We start from the raw sequence: 22993 nt of genomic DNA, 5'->3' as shown, positions 1-22993 counted from the left end.
CTCTCTCCAACTTGGTCACTGGTGAACACCATTACATGCTAGCATCATCCCGTGACCGCGGGGTGAGGGCCACTGCCGGGCTGCGGCCAGCCTGGATCCGCTTTGGGGAGCCAACAGCCCGACCCAGCGTTCTTGCGTGCTGTTTCCGGGATTCAGTCTAAACGGCCACTGCCACGGGACGTATTCTCAACAGCACGTCCTTCCCCTCACCCATTTGCTTTGTGAGGACAAGGAATGCCAGGAAACCAAAGAACCCAGGATGTCTGCTGAACCCAAGATTAGGCCAAGCAAGCCTTCGTGAAAAGCACGGGACTTCAAGTGCACCAACTAAGGGCCTTTTTCGAGGTAAGAGTAAGATTTTATTCCGTCTTTCTTTCTCTCATTATTTACTTTTATATTTTCTTTAGGCTTATAATATTTTAGGTACTTAGTCCTACAATTATAGCTAAATATCTTTTAGAAAAGGAAGCTCTATGCAAATTTGGAATATAATTTACCACACCCACAAAATAATCCCTACATTAAAAAAGTCATTCTAGGAAGTTATAAAGAATGTAACAGTTGAAATAAAGTGTGACTGTATTCAAAAGCACCGATTTCAATCTCACAGATGCAGGGGAGGGGAGCCAGGGGAGGCCCTGGTGGGAAGGGCATCAGGAGTCTGTGGTGTCCCGTCCACTCTCACCCAATGTGATGTCAGATTACAGTGTACCAAATAATAAAAAATAAACAAGTAGAACAGTCATTCTAGTCTACAATCTAAATTCTAAATTTAAATTCTAAAGCTAGCATGCACTTTTCTTACATTTGTTGGCAAATTCTTTCAATTTCAACATTGTGCTTACTATTTTATGCTCAAAAATATTCTCCATTATCATCTTCTAAATTGTATTTCATTAATAATTCAAGCAGATTCCAATATATTTTGAAGTACCTCTAACAAGATTTTATCCAATCAAAGCAATTGTATTAATGTTAAAGTTTTTTTAAAAACCGAGAAATTCATCTTAGGAAACATCAAATATGTCAAGGGGTGTGTAGTTGCTGAGGCACCCTGACTTCTCAGGTGCTCTTGCAAGACACAGGCCCTACACCATGACCCTGCATGGCCCTCCCCACACGGCCACGAGAGGCTCAGACAAGGAGGAGAGCACAGCACCCGTGACCCCAGCTGCAGAGGCTGAGGCCCAAGGGTCACCAGAGCCCTGGAGACGGGAACAGGTGTGGGCAGCATAGTGAGACCCCTATATCCAAAACTCCTCAGAAAAACAGAACCCACACAGCTCTGGCCACACACCGGCCTAACCACGTGGAGTGCCCCTGACAAGGCACCCAGCTACTAAGGGCTTTCTGCAAAATGAAGACTTGATCCATAACTTCAAAACCACCAAAGTAATTGTTAAAACCCAATTATTACCAGGCGTGGTGGCCACGCTTGTCATCCCCGCACTTGGGAGGCGGAGACAGGAGGATCGCGCAGGTTCAAAGCCAGCCACGCTGGCTTAAGAGACCCTGTTTCCAAATAAAAAAGTATAAAAATAGGTCTGGGAGTGTAGCCCGGAGGTAGAAGGGTTTCCAGGAGCCCCAGTACCACCAACAAATAAAAAAATAAAAATAAAAAACCCAATTACTGATGTAAACCAACAATCACTCCAAATCTTTCAACTCTCCAGCATACCTAATTCAGAGGTGGCAATCTCAGGAATAGTGATCCTAACCATGGAGCCGTTGCTCAGTTCCTGGTGAAAAGCGTGGAGACAAATAAGAAGAGGTGAGCAGCACTGAGCATCTAAGTCCTTGAATGTCCTACAGACACTGCTCTACAAAACTGCCTGCCTGTCAAGCAGGATTCATAAGATAAGTGAAACACAGTATTTCTAAAACAAAAATGGACAGTTCCAACTAAGTGTGCTTATTTGCAGAAGATATCCAAAAACACTTGTTTAAATAGAGTGTCTAATTTTTATACAGACACTAAGAGTCACCAGTGTCAAATGGAGGTGACCTATTTTTAACGAAAAGATAAAAATCATAGATGTTCAATTGGCTGAACATGCAATTGTTTTTAATAAATTTTAACAATACATAAACTATAAAACTTAAAGCAGAATTATTTAAAATTAAAAGTAAAACAGTACAAAAATAACACACTGCAAAATGAGTTTTTAAATCATGGAAAATTTTTTTCATTTTTCAGACAAAATTCTACATCCTCACAAATTTGAAATGCAAGCCATATTTCTTAGAAAGCTAATTTTTTAAGGATGTACTTACTAGAGTTACTCTGTTATGGACAGGATCTCTGACACCATGAATATAAGTGCCAAGCTGTTGGAAAGTGCAATCTTCATTATAGAGAGAATCATGAAGCTTTGAAGAATCCCTCAGTTCTGGAACCGGGGACAACAGAACAGCCTGTAAAAGTCATATATACAAACAAATGACATTCTTTCTGAGATGTTAAGAAGAAAAGAAACTTTACTATTTTTCTTTTGCAGATGGTCTAACAAATGATCCTATACAATGACTTAAGACCCTTCTGGCTCCAGCTATGATAATTACCTGCAGGAGACCAAAGTCTTCACAGAAATCAACTATGAAAGGTGGCTGAAGCAGCAGAGCACGAAGCGTGCGCCCGAGACCACAGTGGGATGGGCAGCACAGGCAGGGAGGCCCAGCACCACCCCCAACTCGTCCTGCCCGGGCGAGACCACAGTGGGATGGGCAGCACAGGCAGGGAGGCCCAGCACCACCCCCAACTCGTCCTGCCCGGGCATCTGCAATCCCCAGCAGTGGGCAACACATAGACAAGGGACGGCACGAGAGAGGCCAGAGCTAAGAAACTCAGAAGGCAGGGCCTCTTGGCAGCCTTACAGGGCTAGAGACATAACTGTCCTGCAGGCTCCAAGACAGACACGCCTCGAGAAACTAGGACCCACCTCAGGGCAAAGGAGGGCCAAGAGAAGGCAAAGAAAGAGACCAGGAGTTCCTGGAAGCCCCCTCCCAGTGAACATTTATTTAAACAGCAATTGTTTTCTTAACTGCAGATAAGCAAACAAGAATGTGAACGATCTCTAGTACTAACTTCCAATGTTAGTGCTCTAGCCATGACCACTGGTCACTGTTTCTATAATTCTATAATTCAATCTTCGCCCCTCTGGGTGACTATCTCGTCAACACCGAGAGCCCACCCAGCCTCAGAGGTCCTCATTATAGTTCCCCCAGTCTCTAGGAAAAGCTCAGCTCCCTGCTCCTGGCCCTTACACAATCTGCCAGAAGTGGGAAAGCCACCCACCCATGTGTCAGACTGTGGTCTCCTGCGTCCTCATGGCTAGGAAAAGATACGAGCCATTTCCGGGGCTGATGGAGCTCTGAAGAATTGGACACCATTTCTGATCATAGAGATAAAAAGCCTTCTGCCACGTCAAGCTTTCCTTCCGAAGCTCCGCGAATGGCTGGCTCCGATTGGCACATAGCCGAGAAGAGCCGAGTCACGGCCAAGACAGCCCCACACTGCCAGACTCGCTTCCCTGTGAGCTGTCCCTAAGTGGCCCTTCACGTCCTCGAGCACGCCCGACTTCCCTGACTTGGTAGGTCCATGCACCTCCCGGGCAGCTCGGGAAGCCCGAGCCTGTCCCCGGCACCTCTCCCAGCCCGACAGCACACGGCCCGCCTCTGGGGCTCAGGGCGCCCGCCTTCCCACACGGTGCCAGCTCGGGCCCACCTGGTCTCCCACAGGGCATGGCCAGCCTCGCCTGGAGCTAACTGCCTTCCTGGCTTCGAGGCCAAGGTACACCACTAAGGCAGGTCAGACGCTTGAGCCTTCCTCAGAAACCTGAAGCGCCTTGGCTACTGCCTCCGGAGTGCGGCGACCTTTTCATGCTTTCTACCGCGCAAAGCCCTCAGTGAGCGTGCAGAGCCCAGCTCTAGCACTTGCCACCTTAGGAGGCTAGACAAGTCAGTTCTGGGCACCCACCTGCAAAGTGAGGGCCACAGCAGCATCCTCACAGTGAGTCAAGATCCCTAAGGGCTTAAATGTGCTCATGCTTATAAAATCTCAGAGAGAGCCCTGCGTAGAAATGCTCAAGAAAGACGGCTGCTACCATCGCCCACCTCCTGCCCCACTTCACCTAATGGACTAGTGATATTTTTAGGATTCATTCCACAGATCTGCTGAGCCCTCGCTGTGTGTTAGGGGCCTGTGGCTGTGATTCCTCCTTGCCCCATATGCCCTTCTCTTCACAGATCTACTTACCCTCCAGCCCTGGCCACGTGGGACGTGCCCCTCAGGGTGAGGCTGCGGTTCTGCCACCTCACCCATTAGGACGTGTCTTGCCCCCGAGTCTACAATGGCACTGTGGGCTCCTCATTCTGAGTCTTAACGGTCGACTTTAAATTTTAGCTTCCTATACAGACAGTGCCTCTCCTCTACCCAAGTGCCGTGTGAGGTCCCAGGTGGAAAGCCACTCCACCTCTCAGGCCCTGAGAAGCAGCACACACTCACAGGGGAGCAGCGCGCCCTCCTGTGCATCTGGGAACGGTGACTCGGCAGCATTCCCTGAAATAGTCAGCCACTGCAAGAACTGACGAGGGTCCCAACTTCCTTAAAACAGCACGGACCTTTGACAACACAGGACGCGCGTCTCACCTCATCCAACGATCCCATGAGCTTGCCGAGAGGCTTAGGGGTGCTAACGCTGTCGAGCGGCGTGCTGGGCCGAGGCATGGCGTTGGACATCGTCAGGGAGGGAGCTGGCAGCCCGGGAATAAAGACCTTTCCCACCTTTGAGCAACAAGAAGACATGAGGGAAACACTGGCTTTAATGAAAACCTCACACCCTAAATAAAATGCTAAGGGATGTTAAGCCCAAATTTCTTCACGTTTTGGGTGTTATTTTTTTTTTTTTTCGGTGGCACTGGGGTTCCTGGAAACCCTTCTACCTCCAGACTACACTCTCAGACCAATTTTATATATTTTTTTAATTTGGAAACAGGGTCTCTTAAGCCAGCACGGCTGGCTTCGAACCAGTGCGATCCTCCTGTCTCCGCCTCCCAAGCGTGGGGATTACAAGCGCACGCACATAAGTTCATTTTTGTGTTCAACCAAACACAACTGAAAAAGAAATGATATTTTAACAATCTTTTTTTTAGATTTTTTTTTTGTGTGTGTGTGTGTGTGTGGTACTGAGGATGGAACCCAGGAGCATTCTACCTTTGAGCTATACCCTCCACCCTATTTTTTATTCTTTATTTTTATTTTGTTTTATTTATTTTTTTTTTTGTCTGTGTGTGTGTGTGTGTGTGTGTGTGTGTGTGTGTAGTACTAGGGGTAGAACCCAGAGACTTCCTACCTCCGGACTACACTCCCAGACCTATTTTCTATTTTATTTGGAAACAGGGTCTCACTAAGCTGCTGAGAGCCTAAGTAGCTGAGGCTGCCTTTGAACCTGTGCCATCCTCCTGTCTCAGCCTCCCAGGCACTGGGATGACAAGCGTGCGCCACCACACCTGGCTTTTATCCTTTATTTTGAAAGAGGGTCCCCCTGACTTGCAAAGGGCCTCACTAAGTAGTAGCTGAGGCTGTCCACTAAACGGAATACTCCTGTCTCAGCCTCCCGATTACAAACATACGCCACCATGACCGGCCTTTACCAATCCTTCAAACTGCACCATCCCATTCAAATCCTTTGGCTTAGTTTTTCAAGCGTGACTTCTCTCCTTTTTGGGGGGGAGAGTATTGATGCAGTCAAGTACAAAATCCCACGTAGTACCCGCCTTACTGTGGTAAAGACAGTAAAGGCCCTAAGCTCTCAGAGACTAGGCAAAGAAAAAGAGCAGAACACCAATGACTCTCAGCAGCGAAAACATGCGGCCGCGATGCTCCCGGAATGAACTCCAACTAACGCACACGGCAGGCTCCCATTCACACCTGTCTTCCCCCACAGGCTCTGCAGTATTTCCCCCTCAAAAACACTTTCCATAAAGTAAATTCTTCACTGACTTCAAAAGAATGAATGAACAAGTCATGCTAACCCAATGGTATTTCACTATCTCTAAGGCTCTCAGGAAATGCCAACAGACATCCTCCCCAAATGGGCTGAAAACTGACGGTCCCGCCTGTGCCCGCGTGTGTCAACCCTGGCACGCTGCAGGCGGAGCCCAGCAAGCGCCCCTCCTCCGGCTGCTCACTACTTACCCGCGCCACGCCTGTGTACAGCACCAGGCTCCCACTCGCCTCCAGGACCAGCATGGTGTCTATCTTCTAAAACACACAGGCAATTACGTTTTCAATCTGAACAAGGTGACAGACCTTTCAACTGACAGCCCTAATGAACAAAGTTATTTCTCAAGAAAGGCGCCTGCACTCACCTCCACTGGGGCCGCGTCCTTTGCATGGATGCTGGTGACAGAGCCAAAGATGAGCTGCGTCTTGTCATTACTCTCTTGAAACTTCACACAGCTAAATATGAAATAGAAAAAACAGTAAACTACTGATACATGCAACAACCTGTACAAGTCCTAGAAGTATTATGCTGAATGGAAACATGGTCTTTAAAACACTATAATGGCCGGGCGTGGTGGCACACGCTTGTAATCCCCGCGCTTGGGAGGCGGAGACAGGAGGATCACACAGGTTAAAAGCTAGCCTCGCTGGCTTAAGAGACCCTGTTTCCAAATACAATATAAAAAAATAGGTCTGGGAGTGTAGCCTGGAGGTAGAAGGGTTCCATCCCCAGTACCACCAAAAAAATATACTTGGGAGGTGGAGACAGGACTGCAGTTCAAGGCCAGCCTCAACAACTTAGCAAGACCCTGTTACAAAGCAAATTAAAGAGGGCTAGAGGTGTAGCTCAGATGTAGAATGGTCCTGGCTTCAAGCCCAGTATCACAATTTATTTATTTATTATTTATTTATTTATTTATTTATTGTGGTACTGGGGGTGGAACCCAGGGGCCTTCTACCTCCAGGATATGCTTCCAGACCTATTTTTTTTTTTTAATACTTTATTTGGAAACAGGGTCTCACTAAGTTGCTGAGAGCCTCACTTGGTAGCTGAGGCTGGCTTCGAACCTGTGCGGTCCTCCTGTCTCCACCTCCCAAGCGCCCGGCTCATGACTCTGTTTAGATAACATTCTCAAGTGGCTAAAATACACAGCTGCAGGTGGAACAAGTATGTAGTGACCAGGAGAGCAGGCCCGCGGGAGGTGCAGGGGCTGCGCCATGACTACAAAGGGGGTTTTAAGTTGATAAAGATATCTTGTACCTTGCTTCTAGAGATACTTACACAGATCTACATGTGTAAAAACTGCATGGAACATAACATATGCTCACAAAAATGAACACAGGTAAAAGTGCTCTCTGAAAGAAGGACTGTGGAACAATAGGCATCGGCTCCCTGGTTTTGATAATGTACTCTGTGAGTAGTAAAATGTCACCGCTAGAGAGAGACAGAGCACAGGATCCAAAGCAACTCTACTATTTTGGAATTTCCTCCATCAATAATGGCTTCAAAATGAAAAATTAAATAAATGGGCAAAGGTTTTAATAGACATTTCACCCACGAAGGCAAATGAGTGGCCAGCAACTACGAAAAATTATCAGAAGTCATTAGGGAAATGCAAATCGAAGCCACTTCCCACCCACAAGAATGGCTACAGTCAAGACACACCCCGTGTGGCCCAGGACCAAGAGAAGTGAGCACTCGCACACTGCTGGAGGGACAGAAGCACACTCGCTCATCTCTTTAAAAGTTAAACATGAGCTGGGATCCCAGCGCTTGGGAGGCTGACAAAGAAGGACCACAGGTTGGAGACAGCCTCCGCAAAAAAGCAAAACCTTGTTTCAAAACAAAAGAAACAAAAAGAGCAGGGGGTATGGCTCAGCGATAGAATGTGTCTGTGTCCCCTGGAAAACACACACACACACACACACACACACACACACACACACACACACACACACAGAGTTAGACATGAATCTACCATTTAACCCCACAATTCCACTCGTAGGTGTCTACCTAAGGAAACGAAATTTGTCCTCACAGAGACTTTTGCAGAAAGGTTCCCAGTGCCACAATTCGCCATGGTCAAAAAGCAGAAACTGACCAAGATACAGACCACTGCTGTGCAGATAAAAACAGACTGCTACGTGGCCACAGGATGCTCTCACACAACACCGCCGGATCTGAGAACGGTGCAACACACCCACTTGTGCGGTGCACGATCCGCTGACAGAAACGTCCAGAAAGACGCCTGTTAAGGCAGACGCCTGCACAGGATCAGGACAGGAGAGACTGACGGCCATAGGGCACAGGGACATCTTTAAAACTGGCTGGGAGCCGGGCGTGGTGGCACACGCTTGTAATCCCCGCACTTGGGAGGCGGAGACATGAGGATCGCGCAGGTTCGAAGCCAGCCGTGCTGGCGTAAGAGACCCTGCGTCCAAATATAAAAAAGTATAAAATAGGTCTGGGAGTGTAGCCCAGAGGTAAAAGGGCTTCCAGGAACCCCAGTACCACCAAAAAATAAAAATAAAATAATAAAATAAAATAAATAAAAACTGGCTTGGCCTGGGGCTACACGCCGGGAACCCTAGTGCTTGGGAGGCTGAGGCAGGACCATCCCAGGTTCAAGCCAGCCTCAGTCATTTAGTGAGACCTGCTTAAAACAAAGAACAAAACAGGACTGGGGCTACAGCTCAGAGGAAGAACTGCCTGGGTTTAGTCCTCAGTATCAAAAAGGAAAAAGAGAATGTTTAAAACTGGACTGGGGAAGGCACACAACTATGAATTGATTACAAATCACTTAGTAGTAATACACTTAAAACGTCAATTTTATGATTTAAAAATTATTTCTCACCAGGCGTGGTGGCACACACTTGTAATCCCCGCGCTTAGGAGGCGGTGACAGGAGGATCGTGCTGGTTTGAAGTCAGCCTCGCTGGCTTAGGAGACCCTGTTTCCAAATAAAAATATAAAAGGTCTGGGAGTATAGCCCAGAGGTAGAAGGGTTTCCAGGATCCCCCGTACCACCAAAAAAAAAAAAAAATTATTTCTCAATAAGCCTACTTAAGAAACAAAGAAAGACCAGGAGGCTAAAACAGGAAAATCTCAAGTGTGCAGCAAGCCTCAGTAATTTAGTGAGACCTTGTTTGCTGGTTTAGCTCAGAGTCATGCCCCTGGGGTTTAATCTCCAGTAACACACACACACACACACACACACACACACACACACACACGAGAGAGAGAGAGAGAGAGAGAGAGAGAGAGAGAGAGAGAGAAAAGGAGGGAGAAGTCCCGAAGTATTTACAAAGGGAAAACTGAAGAACACAGGTACTTACCGCAGCTGAAGCTGTGCTTCCACTAGAAAGCACAAGAATTTCTGTCCACACAGATCAGTTGTAAGAAACACCTTTGAGGCGTGTGAATTTTTCTCTCTGCAACAGGTTCATTAATATAGAAATTTGTCAGCACTAGTTCAAAAATCCACTCCAGTAACTATCAAAAATCTGTGAAAATATTCAGCTACTTAGTGAGGCCCTCTGCAACTTAGTGAGACCCTGCTTCCCAATTTAAAAAAAATAGGGCTGGGGGTATAGCTCAGAGGTGGAGTGCTCCTGAGTTCAAACCCCAGTACCACCAAAAGAAAAATGGGCCTAGGATATAGCCCAATGGTAGAGCACCCCTGGGTTTAATCCCCAGACTACACACATCAAAAAGATGGGCTAAATATTAGATAACATAAAAGGGGATTACTGTTCCTTTGGTTGGCTATAAAAATGGGTTTGTGATTACGTAAACAAAAAAATACTTAGATACACAGCAAGGGCAATTTAGGGCTTTTTTTTTTTTTTTTTTTTTTTGGTGGTAGTAGGGGTGGAACCCAGAGACTTTCTACCTCCGGGCTATACTCCCAGACCTATTTTATACTTTATTTGGAAACAGGGTCTCACTAAGTTGCTGAGAGCCTCACTAAGTAGCTGAGGCTGGCTTCGAACCTGTGTGATCCTCCTGTCTCAGCCTCTCAAGCACAGGGATTACAAGTGTGTATCACCTACACCTGGCAGGGCTAAAATTTTTGAAGACTAATTTTAATTCAACAAGACCTAAATTCTCCCCACCCTGAGACTACCACTGGCTAGTTCTGTCCCCTCCTCCTTCCCACTCCACCAGCCGTGCACCTCGTGCACTCCAGAGCCGCTCACTTCCCCACCGCCCGCCCGCACCGCCCGCTCGGGCACCGCGCCCTCTTCTGCCTCTTCTGGAAGCGCACTTTCCCTGTGCTCTGTGGCCCGCTCTTGCCGTGTCTCTTCACCAAACCCTGAGCTCCCAAGACTTCAATCCCCAGCCTCTTCAGCTTCCACACCACCGGGCCTTACCTGTCTGTAGGTCACAGGCTCTACAGACAGCTTAAACTGTTCCTACATGGCTCGCACTCCACCTCTGGTGCTTTTGTAAGCCTACGACTCCCTCTTTGCTCAGCTCCTACCCTGGCTTAGAGCACAGACGTAAGTGCAGCCTACTGCTCACATCAAAGGGAAAGACCTCAAGAGCGATCCCTCTCCCAAGCCTCCGTTCCCAGCCCTTCCCTTCGCCTGGACACACCAAAGCGGGGGGTGCCTGGAACTCCCCGGCTGCTTGCCACTCTCGCCTCTCGATTTCTGTTCTAACCCGCTGGCCTGCTGTGGCCTTCCCCACTCCGCTGCCCGCTAACTACCTAGCCGTCCTTCCGAAGCCCGACCATAGTGCACCATTTTCAGGTGTCTGTCCCTCTTTTGAAGACGGGCAGTAACCTACCAGCCCATTAGTTAGCACACCTGGTGGCATACGGCTCAACAGATAAAGAAATTACATAAAAGGAGAAAGTTCACATGGTTCAGAGGTCTGAGCTGTGTTTCCTCCAAACCAGAACTGACATTCCACTAACATACAGACAAAACTTAGGAAAAGTAATATAGAACTCCCAAATTTCCTAATCTATTAGGGTCTCACTGAGCTGCAGCACTATCAGTTGCGGAGGCTGGCTGTGAACCTGTGATCCTCCTGCCTCGGGCTCCTCAGTACTGGAACCACAGGAGTGCACCACCACCTCCACACCTTGCTTACAATCCCTTTAACATCACGAATATCCCTGCTCAAACCGCGGCCTTGATATAAATCTCTATTCTCTACACATATTAATAACTGATCATATTAAAGAGAACATGAAGGGAAATGTCACTTTTTTCTCTTTTTTGTGGTGCTAGGCATTGAAGCCCGGGCCTCATGCACGCCAGGCAAGTGTGCTACCACTGAGCTGTGCTCCCCGCCCTCATAACAAGAATTTACAAGACTTTAAGCAATGCTTTCTTTGAATAAAATTAATGATTCCAAACCTTATATTAGTCATTGTTTCTGTCCACAGATGATCGATGCACAGTTCAGGAACGATCGGCTCTGTTTCCGGCGCAAGAAAGGAGCCATTAGAAGTGCTACTTGGAGAATGAGAAATGCTGTGTCTCTTTGGAGATTGATTATGGCTTGAAAGGTTGAACCTTTGCACCCCTGAAAAGGAGTGCACTCCTAAGGCAGGAGAATGAGCACGACTGCAAGAGAACAGAGAACATCACAGTCAGGCTTCAGCCTCGCACAGCAGGCCCAACACCTCCCGAAACCCTACGCAGACCAGCACTGGTGCCATGATCCCACTCACAAACAGGTATCTAGATGGTCTGTGTCAATATGCTTTACTATATTCTGAAGACCTAGAATTCTTGTTAAAATACATTCATTCAGAACTAAAATTAATTCACTTTCTCAATAAATAAATTGTTTATATTATTTTAAAAGTTCTAAGCCAGGCACGGTGGCACACAGTCGTAATCCCAGTACTTGAGAAACCGAGAAAGGAGGATCACAGGTTCACAGCCAGCCTCAAGCAACCTAGCGAGGTTCTCAAAAACTTAATGAGACCCTGTTTCCAAATAAGAAATAAAATCAGGCTAGGGGCATAGCTGGAGATAAAATTCCTCTAAATTCAATCCCCAGTACCAAAAAATAAATAAAATAAATAGTCTTAAACTATATTCCTATATAGACATATATGTGTGTGTATATCAAAAAACTATGTCACTGTAGCATTGTATGTGTATGCATACGCAAATGTATATGTTTACCTATTTACCAACAAAAGCAGATAAATATTTCACCAGGTAGTAGATAGATATCAATTATGAAAAAACAAGACAGGCGTGGTGGCACACCCTTGTAATCCCAGCATTCGGGAGGCTGAGGCAGGAGGATCGCGGTTTGAGAACAGCCTCGGCTACTTAGGCCCTTTGCAACTCAACTCAGTGAGACTGTTTCAAAAAAAAAAAAAAAAAAAAAAAAGCAGAACGGAGAAAAGAAAAACTAATATGAATTAAGGCAAAAGAAAACTACTAAAATATTTCTGGAATTAATACATTCACCAAACGGCTGCCACATAGTGGTATAAACAAAGCAGTCTATGACAGCATAAGCAGCTTCTAAATCTCACTCGTCCTACAAAAATGACACAGAAATTCCAGAAATCTTAGGAAAGCTGGGCATGGGGCTGCACGCCTGTAATCCCAGTACCTGGGAGGCTGAGACTGAAGGATTGCAGGTTCACAGCCAGCCTCTGCTACTTAGCCCCTGCTTCCAAATAAAAATAAAATAGGGCTGGGGGTATAGTTCAGAGGTAGAATGCTCCTTGTTTCAATCCCCAACACCAAAAAAAAAAAGGAAAAAGAAAAGCACTTTTGAAGTCTTAACAGAAGTTGTGTGACCAGGACTACGGCTGCTTCCCTGGAAGGCTACCTGAGGGCCGCCATGTTGGAGATGGAGGGCGAGCGGGAGTGCAGGCTGGGCGAGGAGGCGGAGCGGCTCTGGCTGTGGATGGAGGAGTAGCTCTGGAACGGCGAGGGCACTGGGGAGTCCCCCTTGGAAAGGCTCCGGAGGTGCGCCGTGAGGGAGCTGCTCGTGGCAGCGTTCTGCGGGGTTCCCCCTGGCTCGGAGAACTTTAAAACGACATTTTCTTCCTTAAGAAAAAATGAAGGGGGAAAAAAGACGTCAAAAGGCACCGTCCTCGTAAGAAGGCAGGGCCGGCCCGGGGACCAGCGACAGTGTTTCCCCAGCAGCTCGTCGATTTCATGATCAGTCGCCCATGAACATGTGACGGTGTGCAGTGCTGACAATCTACGTTAAAGAGAGTGACGTCTCTACCTCCGGTTTGACTCTCCGGAGAGTCCACACGGAGTGCACGTTCTGAGCCGCGTCATAGGTCATCACGATGGAGGGACTGATGCTGAGGAACACAATTCTCACTGCCGGGTCCACCACATACTGCACCCGCGATGAGCCGAAAAGACCTGAGAACACAACAGTAAGCCGGCGCGGTGGCACATGCCTGGGACCTCAATTAGTCGGGAGGCCGAGGCAAGAGTGTCTCGAGTTCAAGTCCTGCTGGGCAACTTGACAAGACCCTGTCTCAAAATGAAAAATAAAGGGTCTGGAGAGGAAGCTCAGTAGTGGAGTGCCACAGGGTTCAGCCCCAATACCACTAAAACCAGAACACAACAGAACAACGTAACAAAGAAACCATCAAGTACAGAACAAAGGGATTTCAAAACTGATCCTTACGAACTGAGTTCTTCCTGTTTTGATTTTTTAAGGGATGGGGTCTCAGTACGCCCAAGCTGTCCCCAACTCCTAGGCTCAAATGACCCTCCTTGCCTAGCCTCCCAACTAACTGGGAACACATGTGTGCCCCACCGCACCAACCTCAGCACAGGCTTTTACAAAGCCAGAGCCATACTGTACTTATGAGTTTTGTATTCTACTATTTATACTATCCTACCTTTTTGAATAAACAATTTCCAAAGTCATCAACTATTATTCAAAAACATGATCAATAACAACTACATACCATTTAATCAATATAGCTAAAATGTATAGATTGTAATTATTAGCAATATAACATAAAAAGTGTCAATAAAATATGTCTATAAAAGGCCAAAGAATGTAGTCCACATATGGACCCTACTGCATATTTTGCTGTTTTCTACAACCCTGAAAAAAAAAGTATAAACTGTTCTTGGCTCCTAAACATACAAAAAGATTTAGCCAATAGGCTGCAGTTGCAATCCATGAAACAGAAAATAAAGCATGCACCACCATGCCCTGCTTTATTTTTTTTCTTAAAAACAAAAAATACTTTAATTTACCTTTTTTTTTTTTTTTTTTTTTTTTGGTGGTACTGGGGTTCCTGGAAGCCCTTCTACCTCCGGGCTACACTCCCAGACCTATTTTTACATTTTTTTTTAAATTTGGAAACAGGGTCTCCTAAGCCAGCGCGATCCTCCTGTCTCTGCCTCCCAAGCACGGGGATTACAAGCGTGCGGCCACCACGCCCAGCTTACTTTTTTCTTTATTTTTTTTATGGTTCTGGGGATGGAACCCAGGGACACTTTACCTTTGAGCTACAATCTCAGCCCTATTTTTTATTCTTTATTTTGATACAGGGTCTCACTAAGTTGCAGAGGGCCTCACTAAGTAGCCAAGACTGTCCACAAACTGCGATCCCCCTATCCCAGCCTCCCAAATGCTGGGATCACAAGCGTGCACCACCATGCCCGGCTCACTTACTATTAAGAAACAGAGTCATCTACAGGTAAGTTCATAACTATGTCAGTACTCCCCATTGATAAGTATGCCTTATTTTGCGTCGGGCATGGTGCACACGCTTGTCATCCCAGCATTTGGAAGGCTGAGACAGGAGGGTCATGGTTCACAGACAATCTCAGCTAATGAGGCCCTTTGCAACTCAGTGAGACCCTGTTTCAAAATAAAGAATAAAAAATAGAGCTGGGGGTATAGCTCGAAGGTAGAATGCCCCTGGGTTCCATCTCCAGAACCACAAAAATAAGTAAAAAAAAGTAAATAATAAAGATGCCTTATTTTTACTAAAATAGGTACTGAACAATTAATGTGATCTTCAAAAAGTTCTTGCTTTAATAATAAATATTTTATAACAAAAAAGCTGTGTTTTTTCTTTGTTTGCTTTTATGTACTGGGGATGGAACCCACGGGCATTCTACCTCTGAGCTATACCCCCAACCCTATTTTATTTTTATTTTGAGAAATTTCAGAGCTGGCTATGACCCTGTGCTGGGAAATGAACCCGGGGCATTCGACCTCTGCAATCCGCCCCCTTTCCTTTTTATTTTTTATTTCCAAACGGGGTCTGACGAGGTAGCTGACAAGCCAGCTAAGTTGCTGAGGCGGCTTGGAACCTGTAATCCTCCTGTCTCACCATCCTAAGTCCTGGGATCACAGGAGTGTACCACCATGCCTGGCTGAAATCATCTTACTTTCACAAAGCAAGTCCACTTTTATAATAAGCTCCTCATTCCCCTCCATCCCCCAAAGTAGAAGAGCTTATGTAAAATAATATAAAGGTGCACTTACTTCCAGATTTGTAAACCAGTGGCGTGATCTCGTCTAGTGGGTGCAGCATACTGAACATGGTAGGTAAAGGTTCTCTAGCGACAAACAGATACATAATCAGTCACAAGGACACTGCTTTCCTTACAAAGAAATACTTCCTCCAGCATACACAAGCAACTAGGAACCTCCCACTCAAAAGCCACCTCCCCAGCTTAGCGTCTGTGTCTGTGTGTGGTTCTGAGGACTGAACCTCCAGGCTACACCTTCAGCCCTTTTGATTTTTTGTTTCAGAACAGTCTCACTAGGCCGCTGAGTCTCGCTGCACTGCTAAGGCTGTTCTGGAACCCAAATCCTCCTGACTCAGCCACCCGAGTCCTGGGATCACACACATGCAGCACCATGTCCCGCTAACCTCTTTATATACTGTTCTGAAAGTATCTTTACTGCATTTTAGAAGCCACTCTTAAGAGTAATCCTATGCATGCACACATAAGGAAGTGAACACAGTCCAGGGAATGTCTGCCAACTGTGGTCACTGTAGTACAGCGCCCACAGAGGACTGGACAAGGCCGCTGCTCACCTCTCACCGGCAGTGTGTCTGCGATAGCTACAAATACTCGCCGGCTAAAAAAGAGGCACACTCACCTCAAGTAAACAGAAGTCTGCCTTTTTTAAAAAAGAGTGCTTAAAAAAAGAAGGGAAGAACAGTCTTTCTATCAAAATAGGAAGGAAGAGATTAAAATCTGTAAGCAGTTTTCTTTAAACTTAGCAAGTGTCTACCTCTCACACCACCCTCTGGCAGGTGCTATATCTACCTGTCCTTCAAAGAGCTTGAAGTTTTACAAGGACACAAGGTAACCACGCCACCAAAGGCATCTACCACCACCGTGCGTCTAGCACTGGCCAGGTGCTGTGCCGCTCTGCTTTAGTCCTAAGAGGTAAGTGGCAGTGTCTCTGTAACAGATAAGGAAACTAAAGCTAAGAACTCGGCGATAATTTGCCCAGAGTAACAGGATGAAAAACCAGCAGAGCTAAGGATTCAACCTTGCTTGCTACTATTAAGCTGTTTGTTCAAACTTCCTTAAAAAAAAAAAACAAGTGAAGCCGGGTGTGGTGGTACACACTTGTAATCCCAGCATTTGGGAGGCTGAGACAGGAGGATCACGGTTCACAACTAAGTGAGACCCTGTTTCAAAATAAAGAATAAAAACAGGGCTGGAGGCTGAGACAGGAGGATCACAGCTCTCAGACAGCCTCAGCTACTTAGTGAGGCCCTTTGCAACTCAGTGAGACCCTGTTTCAAAAATAAAGAAAAAAAATAGAGTTGGGGGTGTAGCTTGGAGGTAGAATGCCCCTGGGTTCCATCCCCAGTACCATTAAAAAAAAAAAAAAAGCCCAAGTAATAATAGTGAATAAAATGAATACCTGGGTGGGCCTGGAGGCACCTCGTGTGAAGAACTGCTTCGCTCAAACAGTAACCCATACTTAGTAGGCCAGACATTGGCAACCTGCCAGGCAAAAGGGTGGGAAAAGACAGAAGAGAACGTGCCCTTTCTCTATAAAAATGGTTTTGGAACACGACATAACATTAGCTTTTCTTCCAAGTTAACCAGAGCTTTACAAAATACATAATAACAATAATATTTTTTAAATGTATTCTAACAAGCAACTGTAAAATCTAAGTAAGAGGACCATGTGAAATTCCAGTCAGTGGCTAATATCAATGTCAAAAGGACAATGTGATGAGCTGTTAACAGCAGCACAAGACCTTAAAGAGATGACCAGCAGCAGGGAAAGACCAGTGCTACGCACATCAAGTATTTCACAGAACAAACTGACTTCCTAGACAGCACTTACACCAACCAAAACCTCTCAGAAAAGACCTCACGGTACTTCCTTAAATACCTTACTTTTCATGCAAAGGACAAAGAAACAGCAGAGCTACGAAAATTTAGTTTTTCAGTTCGAATAACATTCTTGATTAACAGACATGAGACATAAGACCTCTGAAAGCAGTTAACTTCGGAATGCTTTAACCCAGTACCCACACACTCGGTGTACCTGGAACGGCAAGGAAGCAATGTAATCCTTGCCCTCCACGCTATGCATGTTCATGCATGAGCTCTGCAGTATACAGATGCATTTTTCTACTTCGTGGCTTCCTGAAAAGGAAGAGAGAGGCTTACAAGATGTCCTGGAGTTCAATTCTAACAGTAAAAACTCTTTAACGCACAATATAGCAGAGCTTAGGTTAAACATTATTTTAGAGACGACTTTGTTGAATTAAAAAGAGATAAACATTGGTATCATGAGATAAAATATCAAAAAGAAACTTACTGTAGATCTTTTCAGACTTGTCCTGTGATATAATGAAGTCACACCACAATGCCTAAAATCAAAACAAAATGCTTACCTAAGAAAACTGTCTAAACAATAGTCTATTAACAGCTTTTAAATAAGAGTGAGGACATCTACCTTCCCTCCTCACCTTAACAATACACCATGGGAACAAACACGAATAGAAAACCGAGTCTCCCAACTAAGACTGAGGAGGACATTATAAGCAAAGACAAACTATGTTTACAATTAAAGTTTATGAGAAGACAAAAATAAAAATATCTACTAACTTAAAAGTCTTGCAGCAAATATCGAAATAACGGCTCAACCTCTATTAAAGCCTATATTCTGTACAAGCTTACGGTTATGTAGAGTTTTAAATTGTTAAGCTATTTCGTAATATTGACTTGCCAAGCGATCATATTCTTCAAATTTCCTCTGTACTCGCCTTAGGAAAAAATATTTAGAAAAACTAATGTGTTGCTTTCTTCCCCCCACACAGCCTGCTCCCTGACTTGCGTGCTGGCATGGAGTCAACCCAGGGACGTTCTAACACTGAGCTACATCCCCAGCCCTTTTATTTATTCTGAGACGGGGTCTCAGTAAGCTGCCTAGGCTGGCCTTGAACCTGCAACCCTCCAGGCTCAGCCTCCTCAGTAGCTAGGATTAGAGGTGTACACCACCATGCCCAACACTGCCTTTCTCACTCTAGGCACACAGGAGACTGGTATTCCTGGGACAGAATGGACAGCGCCAAGCACTTCACTCTGCACTTTAAGTGGGGGCACACAGCACTCTCTCCACTGCCACTCACACTACACACAATTACCTGGGTGAGAACAGGCAACTCGAGAGAGGTGTGTGTGCCAGGCGTGGCGGTGGACGCCTGCAATCCCAGTGCTTGGGAGGCTGAGACGGGAGGATGGCAGGTTCAAGGCCAGCTTTGGCGAGTAGCGAGACTCAGCACCCTGATGAGCAACGTTCTCAAGAGCACAATGACACAGAGCTGGAGAGACGGAGCTCGTGGTGGAATGCCGAACTCAAACCTGTGCCAATACCAAGAGCCACCTGTGTCCCTTCACATCAGCAGGTGCCCACAGGACAGCGCCTCGGTTCCCTGCTGAGAGTGCCAGGAAGCATTACAACCCCGCGTGAGCCGGTCACTGTGACTCGCTGGCGCCAACGCGCCCTCTGCGCTCGCTAGCTGGCGCTCTTCTGTGAGCGCGCTTTGCCTTCATCAGCCGAGGTGAGCTGCAAGTCTTCCTAAAGACACGCAATGCTACTTGCTAATTCCTTCCCTCTGTTGGGGTATACTGCAACTGCACCCAAGGGCATGCTACCTCCAAGCTGCACCCTCAGTCCTTTTTACTTTTGGTATTGAAATAGGATCTCACAAAGCCGGACATGGTGGCGCACGCTTGTAATCCCCGTGCTTGGAAGACTGAGACAGGAGGATGGCAGGTTCGGAGCCAGCCTCAACTAATTAGTGAGGCTCTCAGCAACTTAGCGAGACCCTGTTTCCAAATAAAAAGGTCTGGGAGTATAGCCTGAAGGTAGAAAGCCTCTGGGCTCAATCCCCAGCACCACAAAATATAAAATAAAATGTAATAAAATAGGATCTCACGAGGTTGCTGAGAATCATACTAAGTAGCTGACGCTGTCCTCAATCCTACGATCTCCATCTCAGACTAGGCTTGCAGGTGTGCGCCACAATCCCAGCTCCTTTAGCAAGGTTTTAGAAGAGTTAGATGAAGCCAGGTATGGTGGTATACACTTGTAATCCCAGCATTTGGGAGGCTGATACGGGAAGACCGCGGTTCAAGGACAGTCTCAGCTTCTTAGTGAGGCCCTTTGCCACTGTTTCCAAATAAGAATAAAAAAGAGAGCTGGGGGTGCAGGTCAGAGGTAAAATGCCCCTGGGTTCCATCCCCAATACCACCAAAAAAAAAAAAAAAAAAAAAAAAAAAGAGCTGGATGTAATAACCAACTGCAATGGGAGTAAATTAGTTTTTATCACTAATCCGTCTTTATCACTATGAATGCAATAATTTTTATTTATTCACTATCTTGCACTCATTTATAATAATCATATATTAAAAATACTATTATAGCGGGTATGGTACCCCTGGTGCTTAGGAGGCTGAGATGGGATCATCATGGCCAAAGACCTACAGCAACCTGGCAACACCCTTCGAATAAATACATATACACACATGTATATTTATTTTATTTTATTATTTTTATTTTGTTTTTGCAGTGCTGGGGGTGGGACCCAGAGGCTTTCTACCTCCAGGCTATACTCCCAGACCCATTTTTTATATTTTATTTGGAAACAGGGTCTCACTAAGTTGCTGAAAGCCTCACTAAGTAGCTGAGGCTGGCTTTGAACCTGCGCGATCCTCCTGTCTCCGCCTCCCAAGCGCAGGGATGACAAGCGTGCGCCACCACGCCCAGCCACACATGTATATTTTAAAAAGGTGGAAAGTAGTTGGTGGCCAGGTGTGGTGGTGCACGCTTGTAATCCCAGCATCCGGGAGGCAGAGACTGGAGGATCACAGTTCATGGACAGCCTCAGCTACGCAGTGATGCCCTCCACAACTCAATGAGACTCCATTTCAAAAGTTAAAAAGACTAAGAATTAGGGCTGGGGCTGTAGCTCGGAGGTAGAATGCCCCGGGTTTCATCCCCAATACTTCAAAATAAGTAAGTAAATAATACACAGGTGTTGAGTGGTCAGTGCGATGTGAAGCCAGGCCGCTCACCTGCTGGACAGGACTGTCGACGGTGAATGCTTTGTACACCGCCAGCGCCTGGCTCTTGCTCCCCTTGCTCCAGATCACCATGTTGCCGGCCACGTAGAGCTCCTCGTCATAGTCCACTTCTCCGCCGACCTCACTCACGCCTTTGCGCAACTGCCAGCTTTCCTTCAAATTGACACACGGAACACATACTCACACACGGTTTTTGATTTTTTCAAGAGTCTGGGGCAAGATTTATTTGCCTGTGGAATAAAACTCAATCCACCCCAAATCCTCAGAGGCTTGGTGACCTGACCAATACAAAGTGGAGTGTGAGGGGTTAACACATCTCGCAAGATTTTCAAGAACAAGAATTCTCCATATTAAATACCCCTATTTTACTCTGCCAAAAATATAAACAAAAAGCATAACGTATCTATAGATCAAAAAATAAACTGCATGTTTGGGAGACCAAAGAGACACGGCAGAGAAGAAAAAGATTTGCACGCGAGAACCCCTGGGGCTTCTGCACAACGCAAGCTTCCGAGATTCACAGCTGAGCACACCGTACCTTCCTGCCTGCATCCCAGCCATAAAAGACGGTTCCAACTTCTAACTATGTACACATCATTCATGTCACAAAGGGATAGGAAAGTGAATAAGGCAGGAGGGAGCCACAGGTACAGCTGAGGGGTAGACCACCTGCCTGGCTTGAGAAAGACCCTGGCTTTGATCCCCAGACCATCAGAAAAAGATAAAAAGGCAGGAGGGACTGACTCTTCCAACACACACTTACATCTCATTCCCCCATCTAAAAAGAACTACTATCCCATAATCCCAGCAATTTGGGACAATGAGACAGGCGGTTCACAAGCCTTTTCAATTTAGCAAGACTCTGTCTCAAAAAGGCTGGGGCTAGCCAAGAGTGGTGGCATAGGCTTGTAATCCCAGCATTTGGGAGGCTGAGGCAGGTGGGTCACAGTTCAAGAACAGCCTCGGCTACTTAGTGAGGTCCTTTGCAACTCAGTGAGACGCTGTTTCAAAATAAAAAGTAAAAAATAAAAAATAGAGCTGGGGGTGTAGCTCAGAGGTAAAATCCCCTGGGTTCCATCCCCAGTACCACAAAAAAAAAAAAGAAAGAAAGAAAGAAAGAAAGAAAGAAAGAAAGAAAGAAAGAAAGAAAGAAAGAAGAAAGAAAGAAAGAAAAGAAAAGAAAAAGAAAGAAAAGAGAAAAAGACCAGAGCTGGTCAGGAGCTGTGGCACACATCTTTAATCCCAGTCTTTGAGAGACTATGACAGGAAGATCCCAGGTTTGCACTCAGACTCAGCAACTTAGGCCTCACAAAACTTAGACCATTAAAAAAAAAAAAAAAAAACCAATAAAAATAAAAATAAGGCTGAGCCAGACATAGTGGTGCACACCTGTAATCCCCCAGTACGTGCAAGGCTGAGACAGAAGGATGGCATTTTCAAAGCCAGCATCAGCAACCTGGCAAGGCTCTCAGCAACTTGGCAAGATCCTGTTCTAAAATAAATTTTAAACAAATAGGGCTGATGTTAGAACTCAGAGGTAGAATATCCGAACCTGCGATCCTCCTGTCTCAGCCTGCTGGGATTACAAGCACGCGTCACCACCACGCCCAGCTAACAGGGACCACTTCTAATCGCTACCACTCAATTATCAAATAACATGAAATCTAACCCCCACGTCAGAAGAAAAGAGGTTTAAAGAGAACTATAATCATAATACTGGACCTGACTCTCAATATAAAACTCACAAATTATGTAATATATCTAACTAAAAGCTTAGCATTCACTGAAATTACCATATCTTAACCTTTACCCTGGAAGTAACGTTACACTCATTTCTGTTGTATCTGGGTAGCCTCAAATTACAAGTCGATTCTATCACTGTACATTTCACAAATACAATGAAAATCTTAGTAGAACCTTCTGTTTCTCGTGGATTGTAACCTCCTGAAGAGATCCCACCAAGCCAGCTGCACCATCAGAAGACCACAACTCAGAGGCTGGCTGCAGCTGGCGAAGCTGAAGGTTCAAAGCATTAGGGTGGTGCTTGCAGTGGTCCCGACCAAAAGGAACAAATTCCTGCAAATCCCCGGCTGCAATCATCGTTGCCCTTTCTTCATAGAAGTTCGACATGGGTTCCAAATATCAACATTATTTCTGTTAAAATTCAAACACATTAAACACATTCTGGTCAGCTCCTAGAGTCTAAAAACCAGTTTATTACCACAAAGACGAGGATGAGCTGTAGTGAAAGAGGCCGCTCTACCTCCAAACATTCCTGGACACAGTGCATGACAGCTGACCTTGTATAGTACAATGCATAAGGTGGGTGCCAATTCTGTCTGAGATAACACCTACAATAAAAACGAGTTTCATGGCATCAAATTTAAACTGCAACACTCAAACACAGAAATCAAAACAAAGACTTGACATGTGCACTAA

General features: G+C 45.8%; 1 protein-coding gene across 1 annotated transcript in view; it reads right to left on the bottom strand.

Annotated features, from left to right (window-relative positions):
• Positions 1-22684, bottom strand: part of ANAPC1 (anaphase promoting complex subunit 1) — a gene marked incomplete at both ends in the record, with an annotated part of 60875 nt that extends 38191 nt beyond the window's left edge. The window contains 15 exons of the mRNA XM_080711447.1: positions 1679-1739; positions 2275-2415; positions 4649-4783; positions 6197-6262; positions 6370-6460; positions 9341-9436; positions 11375-11584; positions 12819-13039; positions 13224-13369; positions 15468-15541; positions 16872-16954; positions 17508-17608; positions 17784-17835; positions 20546-20707; positions 22472-22684. Of these exons, the coding sequence (XP_080567573.1) occupies positions 1679-1739; positions 2275-2415; positions 4649-4783; positions 6197-6262; positions 6370-6460; positions 9341-9436; positions 11375-11584; positions 12819-13039; positions 13224-13369; positions 15468-15541; positions 16872-16954; positions 17508-17608; positions 17784-17835; positions 20546-20707; positions 22472-22684 (1852 nt within the window). The remainder of the gene's footprint in view (positions 1-1678; positions 1740-2274; positions 2416-4648; positions 4784-6196; positions 6263-6369; positions 6461-9340; positions 9437-11374; positions 11585-12818; positions 13040-13223; positions 13370-15467; positions 15542-16871; positions 16955-17507; positions 17609-17783; positions 17836-20545; positions 20708-22471) is intronic.
• Positions 22685-22993: the final 309 nt, after the last annotated feature.

Source organism: Muscardinus avellanarius (genome assembly GCF_963383645.1).
Source record: "Muscardinus avellanarius genome assembly, chromosome: 15".
Classification (NCBI taxonomy): Eukaryota; Metazoa; Chordata; class Mammalia; order Rodentia; family Gliridae; genus Muscardinus; species Muscardinus avellanarius.
Note: the sequence above shows the minus strand (reverse complement) of the source record. Positions and strands in the feature narration are given on the sequence as shown.